The sequence below is a fragment of the Bos mutus genome, chromosome 3 (genome assembly GCF_027580195.1).
Source record: "Bos mutus isolate GX-2022 chromosome 3, NWIPB_WYAK_1.1, whole genome shotgun sequence".
In the NCBI taxonomy this organism is placed as follows: Eukaryota; Metazoa; Chordata; class Mammalia; order Artiodactyla; family Bovidae; genus Bos; species Bos mutus.
Genome location: NC_091619.1, coordinates 71,468,851 through 71,490,191, shown reverse-complemented (window position 1 = coordinate 71,490,191; position 21,341 = coordinate 71,468,851). Strand labels below are relative to the sequence as shown.

The following is a 21,341-nucleotide window of genomic DNA, read 5'->3' as shown; positions in this document are numbered from 1 at the left end:
CGGAGTGAAGTAATTGCTCTTCCTTTAAATAAAATTGGCACATTTTATATAATGATTTTCTAGAAACATATGAGGAAGTGATAAATGAGTAGCATACATGTCTGAGGAGTATCAAAAGTGGCAGAGGGATTGATAGTCATACCAAACATTGCCTTTATCCTAGCAACTGAGGTGGTTTCACAGGCATCGAGAGATATCTTAAGAAGTAAGATATCAAAGTATCACTATATTCAGTTAATAAATATTAAATAATTTAAATAAGTAAATTATTATAAATAAAAATTAAATTTTATTATAAATAAAATAAACAATACATAAATATTATTTAGTATTTATATTATTATTATTATTTAGTATTTATATTACTCACATTTTAAAAGCTATCAGAAGAATATGAAAAAAAATGTTTTTGGATGGTGACACTTTTATGAGAGACTAGCAAAAGCAGGTAGCTTTTGCTTACAAGGCCATTCACAAGTTCGCATCCATCTGTCTTTCTATCCTCATGTCTGTGTACTTTACCTCTAATTGTCCTCTGTGCTTCAGTCATATGGGATTTCTTTTATTCATTCATATTCATAATTCTCTCTCTTAGCTCTAGAAATTGACCATGCTGTTGCTGCTGCTAAGTCGCTCAGTCGTGTCCAACTCTGTGCGACCCCAAAGACGGCAGCCCACCAGGCTCCCCCGTCCCTGGGATTCTCCAGGCAAGAACACTGGAGTGCGTTGCCAAAACTGACCATACTGTGTGGTAATTGCTTATGTCCCTAACTCCCCTTCAAAAAGAGCAGTTTTCAAAAGGTTAAGAATCATTAGGAGTCTTGTTAGCTCACCTTTGTATTTCCAACCAGCACAGGAAGATTAGGCATTTAGCTGGTCAATAGATTAATAAATGAATAAACACTCAAGTTTTAAAATTATGGCTTTACTGGTTAATCTTCTATCCCAAAGTATATCCCACACTATAGTGTGTGTGTGTGTTAGTTGCTCGGTCCTGTCTGACTCTTTGCAACACTATGGACTGTAGCCCTCCAGATTCGTCCATTCATGGGATTTTCCAGACAAGAATACTGGAGTGGGTTGCCATTTCCTTCTCCAGGGGATCTTCCCATACCAAGGATCTTGATTTAAATAGGTATCAATGAGGAAACAAACAAACAAAATTAAGGTTTTTTTTCTTTTTTTTAAGTAGGAGTGCTGATATGGAAGGGAATTGATTCCACCTACTTCAAAGCAACTTAAAATATGTACTCCTCCTCCCTTGCCTCTGGCCAGATTGGAGGAGAGGTATCATTGGATCTGCAACCTATTGTGATGTTAACACAAGACACAGAAACTTTTTATGACAGGGTAATATATTTTTTTATTTCTGGCTTCACAGGATTAAAACATTATAAGTTAAGCATTTCCTGAGGACTCACAACTTTGGATTAAAACATTGCTTAAATACTAGTGTGGGATAAGAAAATGCATAGTGACAGTCCATTTTAAGAGGAAATGCATTACTACATTGTGGCAAATGTAAACAAGAAATGCTGCATGTGTGGATATCGACATACATGGATGAGCTTGTCATAGACAGAATCCCATTTGTATCAGGGTCACTCTATGGATTTGGAGATTCTGAATCAAATAATTGTTGCTTCACAGTAAAGTTAAGGAAGTTATAGATACAATGAGGGGGACTGAAGTAATATTGGAGGAAAAGGAGGGCAATTAATGTAAGAATCCCTACCATGGACCAAGTGCTTTACATATATCTTATCGATATCTGTTGACTATTGGTTTCAGGACTCCCCACAGATACCAAAAGCCACAGATGCTCAAGTCCCTTATAAAAAATACTATAGTACTTGTATATGGGCTTCCCTGGTTGCTCAGTGGTAAAGAATACACCTGTTTGATCCTTGGGTAGGGAAGATCACCTGGAGAAGGAAATGGCAACCCACTCCAGTATTCTTGCCTGGGAAATCCCATGGACAGAGGAGCCTGGCAGGCTACAGTCCATGGGGTCACAAAGAGTCTGACACAACTTAACAACTAAATAAGTACTTGGATATAATCTACATACAACTTCCTGTATACTTTAAATCATCTCTGAATTACTTGCAATGCCTAACACAATGTAAATATTATGTAGTTGCTGGTAGCATGACAAATTCAAGTTCTGCCTTTTTGGAACTTTCTGGAATTTAAAAAAAAAAAAACAAATTTTCAATTCATGGTTGGTTGAATCCATGGATATAAAGCCGATAGATATGGATGGATGATAGAACTTCCTCCTCCATATAAGCAAGGTATAGTGAAGTGAAGTCGCTCAGTCGTGCCCGACTCTTTGCGACCCGTGGACAGTAGCCTGCACCAAGCTCCCCTGTCCATGGGATTTTCTAGGCAAGAGTACTGGAGTGGATTGCCATTTCCTTCTCCAGGGAATCTTCCCAACCCAGGGATCGAACCCAGGTCTCCCACATTGTAGACAGACACTTTACCGTCTGAGCCACCAGGGAAGTCTAAGCAAGGTGTAACTAACTTCATTTTACAGAGCTAAACTGAAGATCGGAGAGCTTATATAATTTGCCTAGAATTACACTATTTGCACGTGGAGAAGCCAAGTTTTCCTTTATGTCCACTGAGGTAGATAGTGGCACACTGAAACTGCCTTCTACCAGGTCATGAGAGTCAATTGTTATTTTTGAAAGACTTTTGCCAGCAGTTTGCTAAACATGGACATTGTTATTATATCAAAAACAGATGTAATAACTACTGAAAAGATAATTTCAAAAGTATTTTACTACAGTTTTACTATTAGCTATGATTTTAAGGTTTTTACATTATGTCTCTATTATAAAAATATTACATCATGGTGTCATTCTGTAAATATTTTTCCATCCCTGTATTCAGTAACATCCCTTGGTACCTTAACATCTGCCATAATGAGACCAATGACACCATGACACCAATGACACAATGAGATTTGTCAAGTGATCCAAATTAGGGGTTGAGCTATTTTTTTGTTGTTGTTGATGATCTAGACTTAAGAAAAATGATGGATAAATGGAAAAGGATATTAAACATTAAAACTTATATTAAAAAATTAAAAATAAAATATATGTCATGTCTGTAGTCATTAAATTGTAAATAGTGCCAAAAAAATTAACAGAATTTTCTTTCAGGATTCCAAAATTATTAACTATTTCAACAAAAGAGTTACTTTTACTGTATTATAATAAATAAAAATATCAACCCATTTTTATGTCAGAATAATACTTAGAATATTATAATAATACAGCTCCATTTGTTAAATCATGATTGAATTGCAGCCATAGGCTGGCTACATATACGAGACTTTGGCAAAAAAACTGAAAGCATTCTATGAGAAGAAATTGATTATATGGAGTTTACAATAAAATATATTCTATAATTTATTACTATTTGTAAATTTTGTGATAAAAATTCATTTCAGCTACCAACATAGCACTAAATATATAAATAATGAAGCCACCAAAGTATTATGTAACAAGCCTGAATAGAAACATGGGGAAGTTTTTGCAAGGTAACAAATGGAATCTATTGTATAAATATGTAAAATAAATACATAAAGATAGGAAGGTTTATATGGAACTAAAAGGAGTTTTGTGAGTAGGGGAGATGATATACAACTTGTATACAGTACAAGGAGGTAAATATGAGAAACAGAAATACATAACAAAAGTCTGTTATTCCCTAGAAGAATATCTGTAATGTTCCTTAATACCAATCATGAAATATTTTAGGAAGGAAGGGTAGGAGGTGATGTCACAGAATACAGTATTACAAACAAGGTTCCTTTGCTACCACCACAGTAAACAAGTTTGTTTTTAAATTTCTGCCCCTAGAATTACAATACTCAATGTAACATTTCCCTTTCTCCAATAGCAGATTATTGTATTGCCTTATTTTTTCATTAATTTTCACTTACTCTAAATTTTAGCACACATACTGGTGAGTTTAGTACAAAATGTCATCGTTTCAAAGTCAGTAGAAATTCCTTGGGAAAAGCAAAGTTTCTCCAAATCAAAACAAACATAAAAACAAATAAAATATCTTTTGGGTAGTTCATTTTGTGACTAAGAATATTTTTAAAAGTATGCCTGTCTTTTCCCAGGAATGTATGAGAAAATCTTCCTGTACATTTCAAGCACAACCAAGTTGCTTCCCAAATTGGCCATTTGCACTCCAGGGCTAGAGCTGAAAGTGCACAGAATTGCCTGAGTAATTCGATTGCAGGCAGAATCGATGCGAGTGTGAATGCTGGCCTGGTCAAAGGTTGGCCCTTAGGCTGCAACTTAAATCAATTTGGGGTAAGCTAAGTTTGATTACATTTTCAGTGATGAAGCTTTCAAAAGCAATTTTGAGCTTGCCTATTCAGAGGCTGTTTGGTTTTATCTTGAACCTATATTTCTGATTATAGAAGCATCTATCTAGCTATCTGCTTTGGAGATGATTAAGTTCCAAAGCTGAGGAACAATGAGAGAAAAAGAGGAAAAAAAGAGGGAATGATTCAGAGACAAACCAAAAACAGCAGATGAAAGCCTATCACTAATAATATATGAATCAGTAGTGGTTTATTTGTTTAAAAACTTATATAAGACTAAGAGGGAGAAAGACTCAGGGAGCTAGCCAACAGGAAAAATAATTATATATGGAAGATTATTATGATAATGATACACGACAGTCTAAGAATATTTTGCCTTATAAGGCTTTTTCTTTCAGGTGCTGCTGGCAGGAGGGATGTTGGGAAAATACAGGTGGTTTGAAGTATGTAGCTAAATGGGTGTAAGAAAAGATGTCAAATATGGACTCCAACAGTCAATGTGCTAGCTTAAGAGACACGAACCCTTTCAATTTATCATTTTCCAGCAGAGTCATGCCTGCAGAGTTGTTGTGCAACCATAGCTTATGCAACTCTTCCTAAAAACATGTTTAGTCAATTAAATAGTTTGATTATATATCTTATCAACATTTGGGTAAGCATGCTATTAGACCATAAACTATAGTGCTCCAAGAAGTTATGATTTCTTTTTTTTTAGAAAATATAAATTTCCCCACAGGAATGACCACTCACTCTTAAAACATAGGCTATTATCCTGCCAGTTTTAGGAAAATATGTTGCTACATCTTGTTTTATGAAGTATTTTAGAAAACTTGTAATTTCTCCTAAGTGGACTGAGTGGTGATTCTAATGGTTCTTTGACAAGAATTATGATTTGCCTCACTAATTATGCTGTTCCATATATGCACTAACTGGATTGATTTTTTTAAAAAAATTATACCTATTGAAAATATCCGGCCATGCCAGAGATGAAATAACATTTGCATACCAGGCAGTCTTGCTTGATTTATTCAAATCTTACTTAAATATATACTGGGCAGATACCTAATTTGTGTCTTGGGAGAGAAATCCCAACTGAATAATATTTATAAGGAAGGAAATCTAGCCTATGCTGAACAGACACATTCAATGAGGACATGTGATTTCCAGTCCCGTCTTTAGCAGTTTTATGGCTACTAAAACAGAATTTACAGTTCTTTAGAGAAAGGGTGGCCCATTGAAATATCATTGCTTGCACAATTAATTCTTTCTCCTTTTTCCTTTATCTGGAGCATCAAAAACAGAAAAAAAAAATGCTAATTTCACTTTCCTTTTCTTTTTGATGACTCTATTAATTATGCTTCACATTGCCTGAGGAGAAATGGTAAATTTAATACTAATAGCACTAGGCACCTCATAATTACCATTTTTTTCACACCTATCCCTGGATCTTATATTTGGGGCACGATTTACATTTTTCAGATAGAGAAATCACAGGGCAGAAGTGGAGGTGGGAGAGCAGCTCAGACAGGTACCACCTCATGTGCTCAAACCATTAGACCAGCCTTCAAATCTAGTCACAGCTTCAGGGAAAACAAGGCATGCTGGGAAAATATTCTCTAAGACACTTAGAAATAATAGGAGGGGAAATCTCTCACCTCTGTCAGAGAAAAGACTAGCAAAGGCTTTACTGAAGGTGGGGCTGCTAATATATTTTCTTTAGGCTGGAAATGTTGGCGTGTTCCCATTTTTACAAAGTCTTAATAGGGACAACTCCCATATATACAGAGGGTCACATTTTGACCTAAGTTGTTATAGGGTTAGAGCTTTGTGAAATAAAATAGCAAGCAAGGAGGTCTAGTCTCATGCTTTTTCACAGGTTATTGGCCAACAGAATTGAAACTGTGAACATAAAGGAAATTTCCCTGGAGAGTGAAATTCTTTGTACAGATGACAAAATAATTAGACCAGCAGTGCCATTAGCTAAACTTTATGGAAACTCACCAAAGAGAAAAACACATTAAAGTATAATTTTTTTCTGTCAATAAAAAATAATTTCAAATTCAATGACAAAAAATTGTAGAGAAGGGAAAAATATTGTATTTCTACTTCAAGAAGTAAGCACAACTGTTTTTAACAACAATCCATAAATACTTCTTTTTAAAAACATATAGATTTCTTAGAATCTTAAAGCATTACAGATGAAAGAGAATTTAGAGATTAGATATTCTATTTCCCCATCTTTAAATAATGAAGCTGAGGCCAGAGTATTAAGTGTTTTGCCTAAGAACCCGTCCAAGTAAGGGCCAGACCCTAAATTCTCTGCCTCTTAGGCTAGAGCTCCTAATAAAAATTTGTGGTTAAATTTGAAACACTTTTTGATCTTTTCAGTACCTAATTTCCACAAGCCTGCTACATTTCAAGGCTGATCACTGACAACAGCAAACACCAAAGCTCCCTTTTCACTTTAGGCGTTTACTGACCCTTTGTCAGCTATAGGAAGTATATGCTGTTTCAGTAGCTTGAGGAGGCAGCTGTCAACTGCCTCTTAACCTGAGAGGAACATATCAGTAGAGTAATTAATTTTGTACAACCCTCTCTATAAACCTGATCTTTTTTTTTTATATATCATTACAAGTGAACACTTATATGCATGGCTGATTTAATTAATAATTCTAATAAAAAGATGATATCATAGCAATATACATAGGCACATTAATAAATTAATCTAAAAAACTAGTGAAGTTCTTGGATATCCAGTGAGATCAAGTTACAGAGTTATTGAGGTTATATAGATCCAAACTTCTATAGGTTTACTTTTCAATGTTTGGATTATATATAACCAAGAGGAAAGAAAAGCAAATTAGCATTTAATGACCACTGGCTCTGGATTAGATGCTGTATACACCATTTTACATATCTTATCTCAATAAATCATCCCAACAACCCTATGAGTCATTTTCCCTATTTTATGGGGGAGACAACTGAGGTTTAAAGACTGAATTTGAGAGAACTGTCCAGCATCCTGCATGGAGGATTCTGGTTTCAACTCAGATCTGTTTGATTCCAAAGTTTTTGGTGGATGGCCTAGAGATTGGAAAGAACATGGGCACAAGAGTAGAAAAAAGTAAGTTCTAGATCTCCTGTAACAACATGCAATTTTGGGTTCTCAGTCACCTTCTTTGGGACCTAGTCCACTCACATACAGAGTAAAAGGACTAAGTAGGCTGAAAGTTTTCAAACCTAATTTTCTTAAATTCTATACCTTTCTGACAGGCCTCTGGGTCACTGTGCAGTGTAATATGAAAGAAAAAAATAAGATTTTGGAAACATTTTTCAGATTTATCTCCAAATCAACTAAATGAATTCCAATTTTGTCTTTGTTATATACTACACTCCAGCATTCTTGCCTGAAGAATCCCTGTGGACAGAGGAGCCTGGCAGGCTGCAGTTGAAGGGGTCACAAAGAGTCAGACATGACTGAGCAATTAAGCACACACATATATTAATCGTTTGCATAAGGTTTTAGTTTGGGAAAGGAAAGAATCCATTGCTTTAAAAAGTTTGAAAAAGTTGACTAGCTAATAACTTCAGCTCTGTTAGCATCTGTATTTGGTTCTCATTAGCAGCAGTTTGCCCCACTCCAGATTTTCTTGCCTGGAAAATCCCATGGACAGAGGAGTCTGGTAGGCCGCAGTCCATGAGGTAGCTAAGAGTTGGACACGACTGAGCGACTTCACTTTGACTTTTCACTTTCATGCATTGGAGAAGGAAATGGCAACCCACTCCAGTATTCTTGCCTGGAGAATCCCAGGGATGGTGGAGCCTGGTGGGCTGCCGTCTATGGGGTTGCACAGAGTTGGACACGACTGAAGTGACTTAGCAGCAGCAGCAGCAGCAGCAGTTTGGGGTTTCCCTGGTAGCTCAGCTGGTAAAGAATCCGTCTGTAATGCAGGAGACCCTGGTTCGATTCCTGTGTTTGGAAGATACCCTGGAGAAGGGATAGGCTACCCACTCCAGTATTCTTAGGCTTCCCTCAAGGCTCAAATTGTAAAGAATCTGCCTGCGATGTGGGAGACCTGGTTTCTGTAGGGAGCCAGCACGGGAGTTCCCACCCATGACAAAGGTCATGCGGAGAGGATCTGACATGCAAAGGTGAATCAGAACTTGAGAGGCCCTCTGGACCTGCCCGAGCATCTACCCCCAAACCAAAATCTGTCTGTTTTACTATTTCACGACTTTCACCAACTCTTCTGACATTAACAGGGGGCTATCCCCTACCACCTTTCTCTGAAGAAAATCAACTTAGAGCTCTAGTTAATAAGTCTCCTGGGCATAATAGGAGTGTTTCAATTCAAACCCCTCTGATGACTTTCTAGCTTGCCTGACAGGTTTGTTCAGACTCTTGCAGCTACGCATGTGATTGTTCACAGCCTCCCAACCACGAGAGGCACGAGAGGCATGGGAAGCTTAAGATATTCTAACAATGCAGAGCTTCTCAGAGAGTTAAAATTGTTAGAATAGAACTAGTAGAGGATTTCTTTGTTGAGTTAATGCATGTTGCCAAGTTTCCATATCCCTTACCTACTGTGTCCCTGGGAGTGTATTGATTAATATAGTTGGTATATAGAAATGTAAGTAGTAGCTTTAATGTTTGTAACCTTGGACCCTTGAGTTAATTCTTTTGTTGTTATAGCCCACCACACTTTTGCCCTATAGGAATGCAACTTTATCTAATGCTTTCAGAGGGCGGCGCCTGACTTTAGAATAATCACCTTTAGAGAAAATATGTTTTCTGATTGACTAATTATTATTCATAAGAAAGGGTCATAAAATGTTAACAGGCCTCCTGGCCAGAAGATGATGTAAATCACCTAAAGCCTTTGCTTATGATAAGTTTGCAGAAAGAAAGCCCGGCTTCGATATAGAGTCAAGGACTGCTGACCTTGCATGACTCTACACTCCCTATTATCCTCTATGCACAACTTAAGGTATAAAAGCTACTTTAGAAAATAAAGTTGTGGGCCATGCTCATCAGGCTTGGTCTCCCCGTGTCATTCTTGCTTCCTTTTCTCTCCTTTTCTTCTCTGTTCTTCCTTAAGGATGAATGGTGGGAGCGTGGGGGCTGTCTGAGACCACTTACGTGCCTGGGCTTCTAAGACCCACTTGAGAAGGTGCCCAGGGTGGGTATCTTCCGTGATTCGAGAGAGCGCCTGAGGTCTCCGTGGTCAGAGCAAGTTCAGTGTCACGAACTTTATTAGTTTCCCATGTAAACTAGTCAGGTCAAGCCTCTGATTTCTCTGTTGTGTTATCCTTTTCGCCAACGCCGTCCTCCCAAGGGAATCCCTGGATCCAACCGGGGCTGGACCCCAGCAGGGTTTGATCCTTGGGTAGCGAAGATCCCCTGGAGGAGGGCATGGCAGCCCACTCCAATATTCTTACCTGGAGAATCCCCATGGACAGAGGAGCCTGGCAGGCTACAGTCTATGGGGTCATAAAGAGTTAGACATGACCGAGTGACTAAGCACAGCACAGCACAAGCAATTTGATAAACTGGATCGCCACAGCTTTCAATGGTTGTTCTACTTCAGCTAGTTAATATACATTTGGCTTTGTCCAAACTGTCCATAATACATTGATGCATGCCCAAAGGTCTTTGATATTTAGTCCTCTTCAAAATCATTTGGCATTCTCAAATATGCTCAAGGATATTTTGAACAGGGCCAAATGTCAAGGAAATTTTACTGTGGATCAACGGTTTTGTGGATGTTCTGTACAGAATCAAATGGCCTATAAGCCTTCACAGTGTTGGATATCATCGTTCAAGTATGGTGTCCATTTTGTGTGTAAGCTTCTTGAGAATACACACAGGATACAGGTATAAGTTAAGAAAGCCTTCCTCAGTAATCAGTGCAAAGAAATAAGAGGAACACAATAGAATGGGAAAGGCTAGAGATCTCTTCAAGAAAATGAGAGATACCAAGGGTACATATCATTCAAAGATAGGCACAATAAAAAACAGAAATGGTATGGACCTAACAGAAGCAGAAGACATTAAGAAGAGGTGGCAAGGATACACAGAAGAACTATGCAAAAAGATCTTCACGACCCAGAAAATCACGATGGTGTGATCACTCACCTAGAGCCAGACATCCTAGAATGTGAAGTCAAGTGGGCCTTATGAAGCATCACTATGAACAAAGCTAGTGGAGGTGATGGAATTCCAGTTGAGCTATTTCAAATCCTAAAAGATGATACTGTGAAAGTGGTGAATTCAATATGCCAGCAAATTTGGAAAATTCATCAGTGGCCACAAAACTGGAAAAGGTTAGTTTTCATTCTAATCCCAAAGAAAAGCAATGCCAAATAATGCTCAAACTACAACATAATCACCCTCATCTCACATGTTAGCAAAGTACTGCTCAAAATTCTCCAACCAGGCTTCAGCACTAAGTGAACTGGGAACTTCCAGATGTTCAAGCTGGTTTTAGAAAAGGCAGAGGAACCAGACATCAAATTGCCAGTCTGTTGGATCATCAAATAAGAAAAAGAGTTCCAGAAAAACATCTATGTCTGCTTTATTGACTATGCCAAAGCCTTTGACTGTATGGATCACAACAAACTAGAAAATTCTGAAAGAGTTGGGAATAACCAGACCACCTGACCTGACTCCTGAGAAATCTGTATGCAGGTCAAGAAGCAAGAGTTAGAACTGGACATGGAACAACAGACTGGTTCCAAATTGGGAAAGTTGTACATCAAGGCTGTATATTGTCATGCTGCTTATTTAACTTATATGCAGGGTACATCATGTGAAATGCCAGGCTGGATGAAGTACAAGCTGGAATCAAGACTGCTGGGAGAAATATCAATAACCTCAGATATGCAGATGACACCACCCTTATGGCAGAAAGTGAAGAGGAACTAAAGAGCCTCTTGATGAAAGTGAAAGAGGAGAGTGAAAAAGTTGGCTTAAAACTCAACATTCAGAATATAAAGATCATGGCATCCGGTCCCATCACTTCATGGCAAAGAGATGGGGAAACAGTGGAAACAGTGTCAGACTTTATTTTTTGGGGCTCCAAAATCACTACAGATGGTGACTGCAGCCATGAAATTAAAAGATGCTTGCTCCTTGGAAAAAGCTATGACCAACCTAGACAGCATATTAAAAAGCAGAGATATTACTTTGCCAACAAAGGTCCATCTAGTCAAAGCTGTGGTTTTTCCAGTAGTCGTGTATGGATGTGAGAGTTGGACTATAAAGAACGCTGAGTGCTGAAGACTGATGCTTTTGAACTGTGGTGTTGGAGAAGACTCTTGAGAGTCCCTTGGACTGCAAGGAGATCCAATATGTCAATCCTAAAGGAATATATTTTGGAAGGACTGATGCTAAAGGTGAAACTCCAATACTTTGGCCACCTGATGCAAAGAACTGACTCATTTGAAAAGACCGTAATGCTGGGAAAGATTGAAGGTGGGAGGAGAAGGGGATAACAGAGGATGAGACGGTTGAATGGCATCACCAACTCGATGGACATACGTTTGAGTAAGCTCTGGGAATTGGTGATGGACAGGGAAGCTTGGCGTGCTGTAGTCCATGGGGTCGCAAAGAGTCAGACACAACTGAGCGTACAAGGTCAGGGAGCATAAATTCCTCTGGCTTCACTCATACTCTGTTTTGTTGGATTTGTATATATCCATTACTTGTATGATGATTATGACTGTGCATGTATATTTCACTTTGGTTGAGTGTCATCTAATAGGCCAATTTAGCTATATCAAAATCTACCTATATCCTCAAGCCTAATTTTTGTCAAATACTTATTACTAGAGCATCCAGGAAAGGGTTTCCATTAACATCATAAAGCTGTGAGGATAAAGCAAGTTGACTCACATAGCATGCTATCTTTAATAACCACCAAGTCTAAATTTATTACTGCTTCTTTCAACCAAAATGAAAACCCTATCTCTTTTAAGTTGCAGGAGGGGAGATCAATTTCAATATAAAATATGAATCATTCAGATTTGTGGTTTTACCTTTCACATGGAACCAAGGTTCATTATAACAGGCAAAAGTAACAGCTCATACAGTTGCTTAGTGGCATGTGGGGACATTTGAAGCAAGCAGAGAGCTTACATATTACTTACAAGGGCACAGCTGGTTCCATATTCAACAAATCAGTCAAAAAATAAAGTTTGCCTGCATCAGTCAGATCTAAACAGGGAAAAACTTTTATGTACACACATTCTTACTTTCTCCAAAAGTCTCTCCCATTTTCCCTTTGGATAACAGTTACTGACTTTTCTTTTTTTATAATTTCAAAGAGGAGGTATCATCAAATTAAATAGACTTGGAAGAAATAGTCTCTAAAATGAGAGATTTTTCAGAAAGTTAAATAGCACTTGATTATAAAAGCATTTAAAATTGGACTTTGTTATTGTCTCCACAGTGTTGCTAAGGGAGGGAAAGACAGTTTTGGTGAGTCCTTTGAATATCTGATGTGTAATATTTCAGAAGCAATAACTTTGTTAGCTGAATAAATGAATGTACATGTATATGTGTGCACCTGTGCCCCGCCCCCCAGCACACACATACAAGAAAGGAAGGAGAGAGGTCCCTACAGCATCATTAGGGCCTATATTCTAGCAAAATATTTGACACCACACTTTAAGAAACATAGTAAAAAGTGACTTGGCAATTATATGTTGTAACAAAATGTATTGTTATCTGAGACTGTAAGAGAAGATTTTGTTAATAGTAAAGCTTGAGTTGTTCCAAACATTTTCACATATTAGGTCTCATGTGAAGACTTTTAAACCAAAGCTATGTAAATGTTGGACTATAAAGAAAGCTGAGCACCAAAGAATTGATGCTTTTGAACTGTGGTGTTGGAGAAAAATCTTGAGAGTCCCTTGGACTGCAAGGAGATCCAACCAGTCCATCCTAAAGGAAATCAATCCTGAATATTCACTGGAAGGACTGATGCTAAAGCTGAAACTCCAATACTTTGGCCACCTGATGCAAAGAGCTGACTCATTTGAAAAGACCCTGATGCTGGGAAAGATTGAGGGCAGGAGGAGAAGGGGATGACAGAGGATGAGATGGTTGGATGGCATCACTGACTCAATGGACATGGGTTTGCGTGGACTCCGGGAGTTGGTGATGGATAGAGAGGCCTGGCGTGCTGTGGTTCATGGGTTGCAAAGAGTCAGACACGACTGAGTGACTTCAACTGATGTAAATGTTAAGTACATTGTTTATATAGATTTCTTCCTTCTTAACTATCTTTCCTTATCTCCCATTAGATTGTGAGTCTTTTAATACATGTCCTATAATCAAAGCAGGAAACAAAGTATATACGTGTTCTACTTATGAAAATGACTTTTATTGGTTATGAGATTACTAATCCAATGATGATGTACATTTGATAAATTAGACCTATAGATGGCAGGATGGGACCATCTTGTTCATATTCTTTAAGGAGCAGACCTAGAGGAATCATCTCCTTTAGTTGCTCACGTTCAGGGAGCAAAACACACACACACACACACACACACACACACACACACACTTAAAAATAATAATAAACTCCCCATAATTCTGAATCCCCAAGTTTTTACTTAATAAGGAATTTTGCTATGAATAGTTGACATGCTGTCATCCATCATTAAGTTTGTTAAAGCACTGTTCCCGGAGGCTGATCTACAGTGATCTGCAGAATATTCTTTTTTGCTCTCACACTCTTTCTGTCTCTTTCTCTACCTCTCTCTCACGAAGACTTTTTAGAATGCAGACACATTTCAGAAATATCTGGACAGGTAATCTAGAGAATGAGGGATTCATTGTATACTAGCTCTCCCATAGTTTTTTCACTGTAAATTTTACTTTCCTCTTACTTGAGGAAGTATTTACTCTCTACCTGAAGTAATTCTATTGATGAAATTACTGAAATCTCAGCTTAAAATTACAGCTCCTCTTACAATTACAGTCTAGAGCCTATGGGCCATGGTAAGCTAAAGGATTTAAATTGACTTCATATTAAATCAAAGCTGTTTATTGCTTCTTGGGGACCAAAGAAAGATGTGAGAAAAGAGGCCAAGAAACTAGAATGAGGGAAGCTTGAAAAAAAGCAAGAAGCCTGTTGAGTATCATTCACCAAAGACTGGGGTGCTGCATCTTTGTGGGTCAGGAAGTTGTTGATATACAGCGGACTACTGGGCCTACTGATCAGAAAAGAAGCTCACAACAGGCCAGCTGCTGAGGCATCAAGGCAGAGGGATCATCAGCTACACTAGGCAGAGAATATCTGAAAATCTGTGTTCTTCCTTTCAGATCCTAGCCTATAGAAAGAGTAGTTTATTGCACATGTTTTTGCTCATCTTTTCACTCTACATGGCCTTTATGTGAAATTTTATTTACTCTCATACTGGAAACTACCACATCCATGCTGGTACTTCCAAATCATATCTCCATTCTGGACTTAAGTACAGCTACCCACTGGACATTGCCTCCAACTGACTATGTCTAAAATTAAACACATTTCTCTCTTTCAATATTCACCTTCTCCCCCAGTAAAAAAGGGGTTAATCCTCTTCTTACATTCTAGCCTGGTTAATGATATCCAAAGTAAACTGAAGTAGTTATCTAGATTTTCACAATTCCATTCCTATTGCCTTCAGATTTGGTCATTAGCTCCTCTGTCCTAATTATCTCTGTCATCCCTATAATTCTTTTTGTGCAATTATCTTCTTGTAAGTCTAATACTTGGGTGTAGCCCTCCACATTGCCTAGGAAAGTATTTCAGAAATTAAATCTGTTTATATCCATCCTTTATTACAAGGATTCAATGCCTCTCCAAAACTAGAAGGATAAAGTCCAAACTCACCTTCAGGCCCTTTCTGTCCTAAGTCTACCACCTTGTCCAGCCTCATCTCTCAACACTCTCTTCTTCCTTTTTCTCTAACCATATTAAACTACTACTAGGTCTTCAAATGTATCAGATTGTTTCATTCTGCTATGCCTTTACCTGAGCTGTTCCATACAGGAGTATTTTTCTCCCTCCCATTCCCACACCCAGGCTCAACCCAATCACATCCTTGTCTCAAGGGTTTTCTCTATAAATTGCCCTGAATCATTAAGACTGAGTGTCTCATTCTTTCATTTGTGACACTGTACATTGTGCTCATGATTATTGTTGAATGAACTCTACAAAGTTCTGCCTTTGAAAATATGACAACAGTGAATAAAATAATATTTTGAAGTTGTAACTTAGTTATAATTCATACAGCAATATTACCTACTCTAGATGACAGTCCTTTCATGGTCCTCAAAATAGATTAAGAGCCTCTTCTCTGCCCTTGTACTCTACTGTTGACTATACTGCACTAGAGTTATCTGCTTCTGTACTCCTCTTCTTATTCATCTGAGGACTCTTTGAGAATGAAGTTCCCATTCTATGAATAATTTTCTCTCCAACATCTAGCACAGTGCTTCATATATTGTGGGCAGTCTATATATTTGATGGATAACTATTGCTACTGATAAAATGTTGGAGCCTCATAATAGAACAATTGCTTTACTTCTGTCTTTATGCTTTAAATCTAGATGTCTGAACTTCTATGCTGCAAACATCATATTTAATCTGGAATTAGTCCTACAAAGTATGGTTCACATACAGAGCAAGGGATGAAGCTAAGTTATAGCCAGAGTTGAGACATTATATCAAATTTACGTGCCTTCTCCCTTGATTACCAATGACAACTTACTACCTAAACCCTCAGTAAAGTACTGGTCAATCAGTCATCAAATAAGCTCAGCCATCTGTATATATAGTTTTTGAAAGCAACTGAACTGAGTATTCTTGGGAGGTGTGATATAATAACAATGGGTAACATATATTACATACATCATCCCACTTAATTTTTATCCTAAAGTGGGAGTTATCCAGGAGTCATGTACGGATGTGAGAGGTGGACCATAAAGAAGGCTGAGTGCCAAAGAATTGATGCTTTTGAACTGTGGTGCTGGAGAAGATTCTTGAGATTCCTTGGAGAACAAGGAAATCAAACCATTCAATCCTAAAGGAAATCAACCCTGAATACTCATTGGAAGGACTGATGCTGAAGCTGAAGTTCCAGTACTTTGGCCACCTGATGCAAAGAGCTGACTCATTGGAAAAGACCCTGATGCTGGGAAAGACTGAAGGCAGAAGGAGAAGAGGGCAACAGAGGATGAGATGATTGGATGGCATCACTGATTCAATGGACATGAACTTGGGCCAACTCTGGGAGATGGTGAGGAACAGAGGGGCCTGGCATGCTGCAGTCCATGGAGTCATAAAGAGTGGACATGACGGTGACTGAACAACCATGGAGTGGGAGCTATTATTGCCCTTACTTTACAAATGAATTAACTGAAGCTTTGGCATTTACTCAAGATCATATAACTATATGTGATGAAACTGTGGTTCAAATTATGACCTGCTTGACTTCCATTATGTGTGAAACATAGACACACAAACATTTATACATAAAAAAGTGCTACATTCCTTTTTTGTGGTCTTAGTTATGGCAAGACTCTAAACTACAACTTCTTGACTTTTTCCTTCTTGATGATCTGGAAAATGTAGGTTATTACACATAAGAAGTAGAGTTTAATAGAATCGGGATTTATTCTAAATAGTTTTGGATAGGGACCTGATTCTCAGTGACTGAAACTCAATGTAGTGTTTGCTATGCATAAGCACTATGAAGGGAAACTCACATTTTTGATTAACTCTCTGAGCATATTAATATGCATGGATACAAATCATAATAATATGAATTTCTCTATTCATGGCTTGTTTCATATATCATTATTTACACAAATGGCAGACTCTTTGGAGTCTAATTCCTTTCTCCTGGATTGGAAGATGAGCACTTTGGTTTTACACTCCCCTGACTATAAGAAGGGCTGATATTCAATAACAGGTTAAAAAAAATTAGCAGGTCATGGGCCAACATTAGATCAGCTTAGGACCGACCACTTCTTTTGGATCAGTTTAGAGGTTGAAGGCTCTCCCATCTACAGACCTTGTGAAGATATGAAAGGAATTCTTATCGAGGGGAAACCAGCTTCACATGAACTTTTAAAAAAGCTGTCTTTCTCTACATAGTTTGAAGATTCATAGTGCCTGTATTGGAGAATGGTACCATTCCAAAGAGTTTTAAAATCCCGTAAAAATGTATGTTCGAATGTCTCTGAGTCTCACTTTTAAAAATATTTCAGCCAAACATTAACCTCATTCATCTTTCATAAACTTAAAATTTTATATCTGGTGTATGTTGCCCATTTCTAACCATTTATTAAAAACAGTTTTTATACATTCAGCAATAGCACCTTAAATTACTAAAATTTATATTAAAAAAAAAGCTAAGAAAGGCAAACATGTTACATGTAGAGGTTTATCTTTCAATAATATGTTGCAAATGATACTGGTTTTATGTTTAGCACAGTGAGAAACAGTGAAACATAGAAGTTAAAACCTGGGACTCTGAAATTAGACTGTTGATCAGGTTTGTGCTTTGTCACTTATTAGCCATTTGACTTTGACCAAGCTTTTAATTTCCCTTCATTTTAGTTTCCTCATCTGTAAGAAGAGAATTTTAGAATTTACCTTTTATGGTAGTGTGAGAATTAAAAGAACAAATTCATATAAAGATATTGGAACAGATTCATTTAAAGATATTATCTGGTTTACAGTAAGTTCACAAATAAGTATTACCATCACTGTAATATTCCTTTATATAACTGGAGATTAAAATGTACTTTGCACAGCTAAATCTCAGTCTATTCATTCATTAATTAATTGTCTATTCAAACACTGTTTAATTCACTTATTCACTAAATAAGTTGTCTATGTGAATATCAGACATAGTTTAATATTGTCTATGAAATATTAGACACCGTGCTTAGTGATATGGGAGAATTAATCAGACATTGATTCTGTCTTCTCAACAAACATAATTTGGTAGAGAGATACAAACTATGCAAAAATAATTATTGTAAAAAATAGAAACTCTTAGTGCAATAAGAGTTTCAGGTGAGGTCACACAAGAGTTTTGAATATACAGACATTTCTTCAAACTTCCAGGGTTAAGTTCAAAACTATAGACAAAATTTGCATATTATGTCTTTCTTAATGAATTTCAATCAAATTGTTCTAGTTATCCTTAGCACTTCTATACACAGAAAGTCAGCAACAAAGGAAGATCGTCAGAGTCCATTCTGAAGATATGTTTAGAAGCCTTTTCAGCAGTGCATTATATCCAGATGACTGTGCTAAGGTTGCCAGAGTAAAACAAACAAATAAATGACATTTGTTTCTAATTTGTTACACTCATTAATGCTTCAGTTTTGAAAATCAGAGTGTGATTTAGAAATTTAAGTAGCAAAAATTAATGTGTTATTAAGCCTTAAATTTTTCTTTACTTGGTTTAATTCATTTACCTTTTCAGGTTCTTGAATATTTAAACAATTTAAAATATTAATAACATTACAAAAGAAGTATCAATATTTACATTAACTTGGAATTCACACTGCTGTATAATATTTGCAATGTTATTATTCATAATTACACTAAGTAAATAATCTTCATGGAAGAAACTTAAGCAAGTATATTATACTTTGACTATTTTGTGGCAAGCAATGCATTTCTTTCAGAGTAGGGGGTACTAAGAAATACTTTATAATATTGAACTGAAATAATACATGATGTGATTTTTTAAAAGTGTATATAGGACAAATCATCTTAAATTATTATTTTCTATTAACAACCAACTGATATATTTTATTTAACAATAGAGATTCTTAAATCTTGGTAATTCAGAGTTCATAAATCATGAAACTTATTTAATATTTTTAAGTAGTAGGAGTATTATATATCCCGTTCCTCATTTCTGCAAAATAGAAACAATCATGTCTGTGATGAACTCATAATATTTGCCTTTTTCAGAGAGCGCTTACTATCAAAGGATGACAGCATAAATATACATATGTCAGGTTACCATAAAAACATAAACTATCAAAGATAAGAATGGTTTAGATAACTGTACAACTAAAAAGACAGCATATTCTCTGGAGTCTTCTTTGAACATTTTGAGTAACATTCCACTTCAAAATCAGGAATATTTTATGGTTATAACAACTCTTGAACAACAGCTTCTAAAAAGTACTAAAACTAATTGAAAAAGTTAAAATATAATTCTCTACTTTCCCCTAATCCTTGTGTTTGGTCTTCTTTTTTTCATTTCTTGTCCTTAGGAACTAAGATACATTAGAACTAAAGTACCTATTTAAGTAAAACCTTATGTTCTTTTTCAAAATACAGTTTTGAGTAAAAACATTACCTATATGGATAAAATATTTTGTCCATCATCATTTACTCACTATTATATCATTTACTCACTATTATACCTTGGTCATGGTGAAATTCTCACTATTTCAAAATATCTAGAGAAAGTCAACCAAGAGTAAATTCAATCCAGATTAATTTATGCTTAAATATAATGAATTTTTGAAAACAAAACAAAACTAAATTCTACCAACCAACCATCATCAGTCAGAAGACATCTTTAGTGGATCCTATTATTTATGTAACATCCTTTTCTCAGATCTAAAATATTTTTCTAAGCACATATGTAATTCTATAGGGATTATCAAATTCTCCAACATCCAGATTATTTGGGGGCCAAATTTCCTCTGTGTAAGGAACATGACACATCAGGCTGAGCTCATAGACAGGAACCAAAAGGCCCTGGGAGCATTTTGGTAATTCTGTGTTACTTACGGCTGAGAGGCAGGCTCGCGTTGGTTGTGCCTAGCTTGTTGACAGCCACACAAGTATAGTTGCCGAAGTGCTCCTGTGTCACATTGGTAACAGTGAGAATAGATCTTGTGCTAAAATTTTGAATGATAATTCCTTGTTGGCCATTGAAGAGCCTAAAAGACAAAATAAACTCTAGGTAAATATGTATTGTGAATACCATTTTCATTTTTATCTAGATGGGGTTGTCATGGTAACCCATAGACAGTTTTGACCATGCTGCTGTTAGCATATAACATGATAACAATGTAATTATATTTTCCTTACAGTAGTAGATACCAGGGAAGGGAAACTGTATGACAGTGGCAGACTGTTCCTATGGGATTATCTGTGCTATATAACAAACCAGACTTAGATAACCACATGTCCTGTCCATATATTGATTTGTATTTTAGAAAATTAAACACATTACAGCAATGGCATCTCAACTGTTAAAGCCAAGGAAAAGTAAAAGGGATTAAATATAATGATTCCATTAAAAACACAAACTCCTGATTTCTAAAAAGTTGACCAGAATATGTCTGTGTACTAAGTTGCTTTAGTTGTGTCTGACTCTTTGCCATCCTATGGACTGTAGCCCACCAAGCTCCTCTGTCCATAGGATTCTCCAGACAAGAATACTGGAGTGGACTGCCATGCCCTCCGCCAGGGAATCTTCCTGACTGAGGAATCGAACCCAAGTCTCTCATGTTTCCTGCATCGGCAGGGGCGGGTTCTTTAACACTAGTGCCACCTGGTGAGGCCTAGGCTATTTCAAATGATAGTTTTAGATAACTTTCATCATGAAAGTTAATCCTATAGCTGTGGTAGGATGGTTCTGAGTCCAGACTCAACACTTTACTGCTACTTTACTGTAGGTACAACCCAAATAGATGACTTGTTAAACCTACAAAAAGAAAAAAAAAAGTTAAATATAATATTGAGGGTAGTATCTAAGTTGAGTCCTATCTTCGGTTGGTTTCCCAGGAGGCTCAGTGGTAAACAATCTGCTTTCCAAGCAGAAGAGGCTGGTTCAAACCCCGGGTCAGGAAGATCCCCTGGAGAAGGAAAAAACAACCCACTCCAGTATTCTTGCCTAGACAATCCTGTGGGGGGTTGCATAGAGTCAGACATGACTTCGTGAC

At 36.9% G+C, this 21,341-nt stretch overlaps 1 protein-coding gene across 1 annotated transcript in view; it reads right to left on the bottom strand.

Annotated features, from left to right (window-relative positions):
* Positions 1-21,341, bottom strand: part of NEGR1 (neuronal growth regulator 1) — a 1,046,409-nt gene that overhangs the window by 199,989 nt on the left and 825,079 nt on the right. Inside the window, exon 6 of the mRNA XM_005899820.3 lies at positions 20,182-20,333. Coding sequence (XP_005899882.1) covers positions 20,182-20,333 — 152 coding nt within the window. The remainder of the gene's footprint in view (positions 1-20,181; positions 20,334-21,341) is intronic.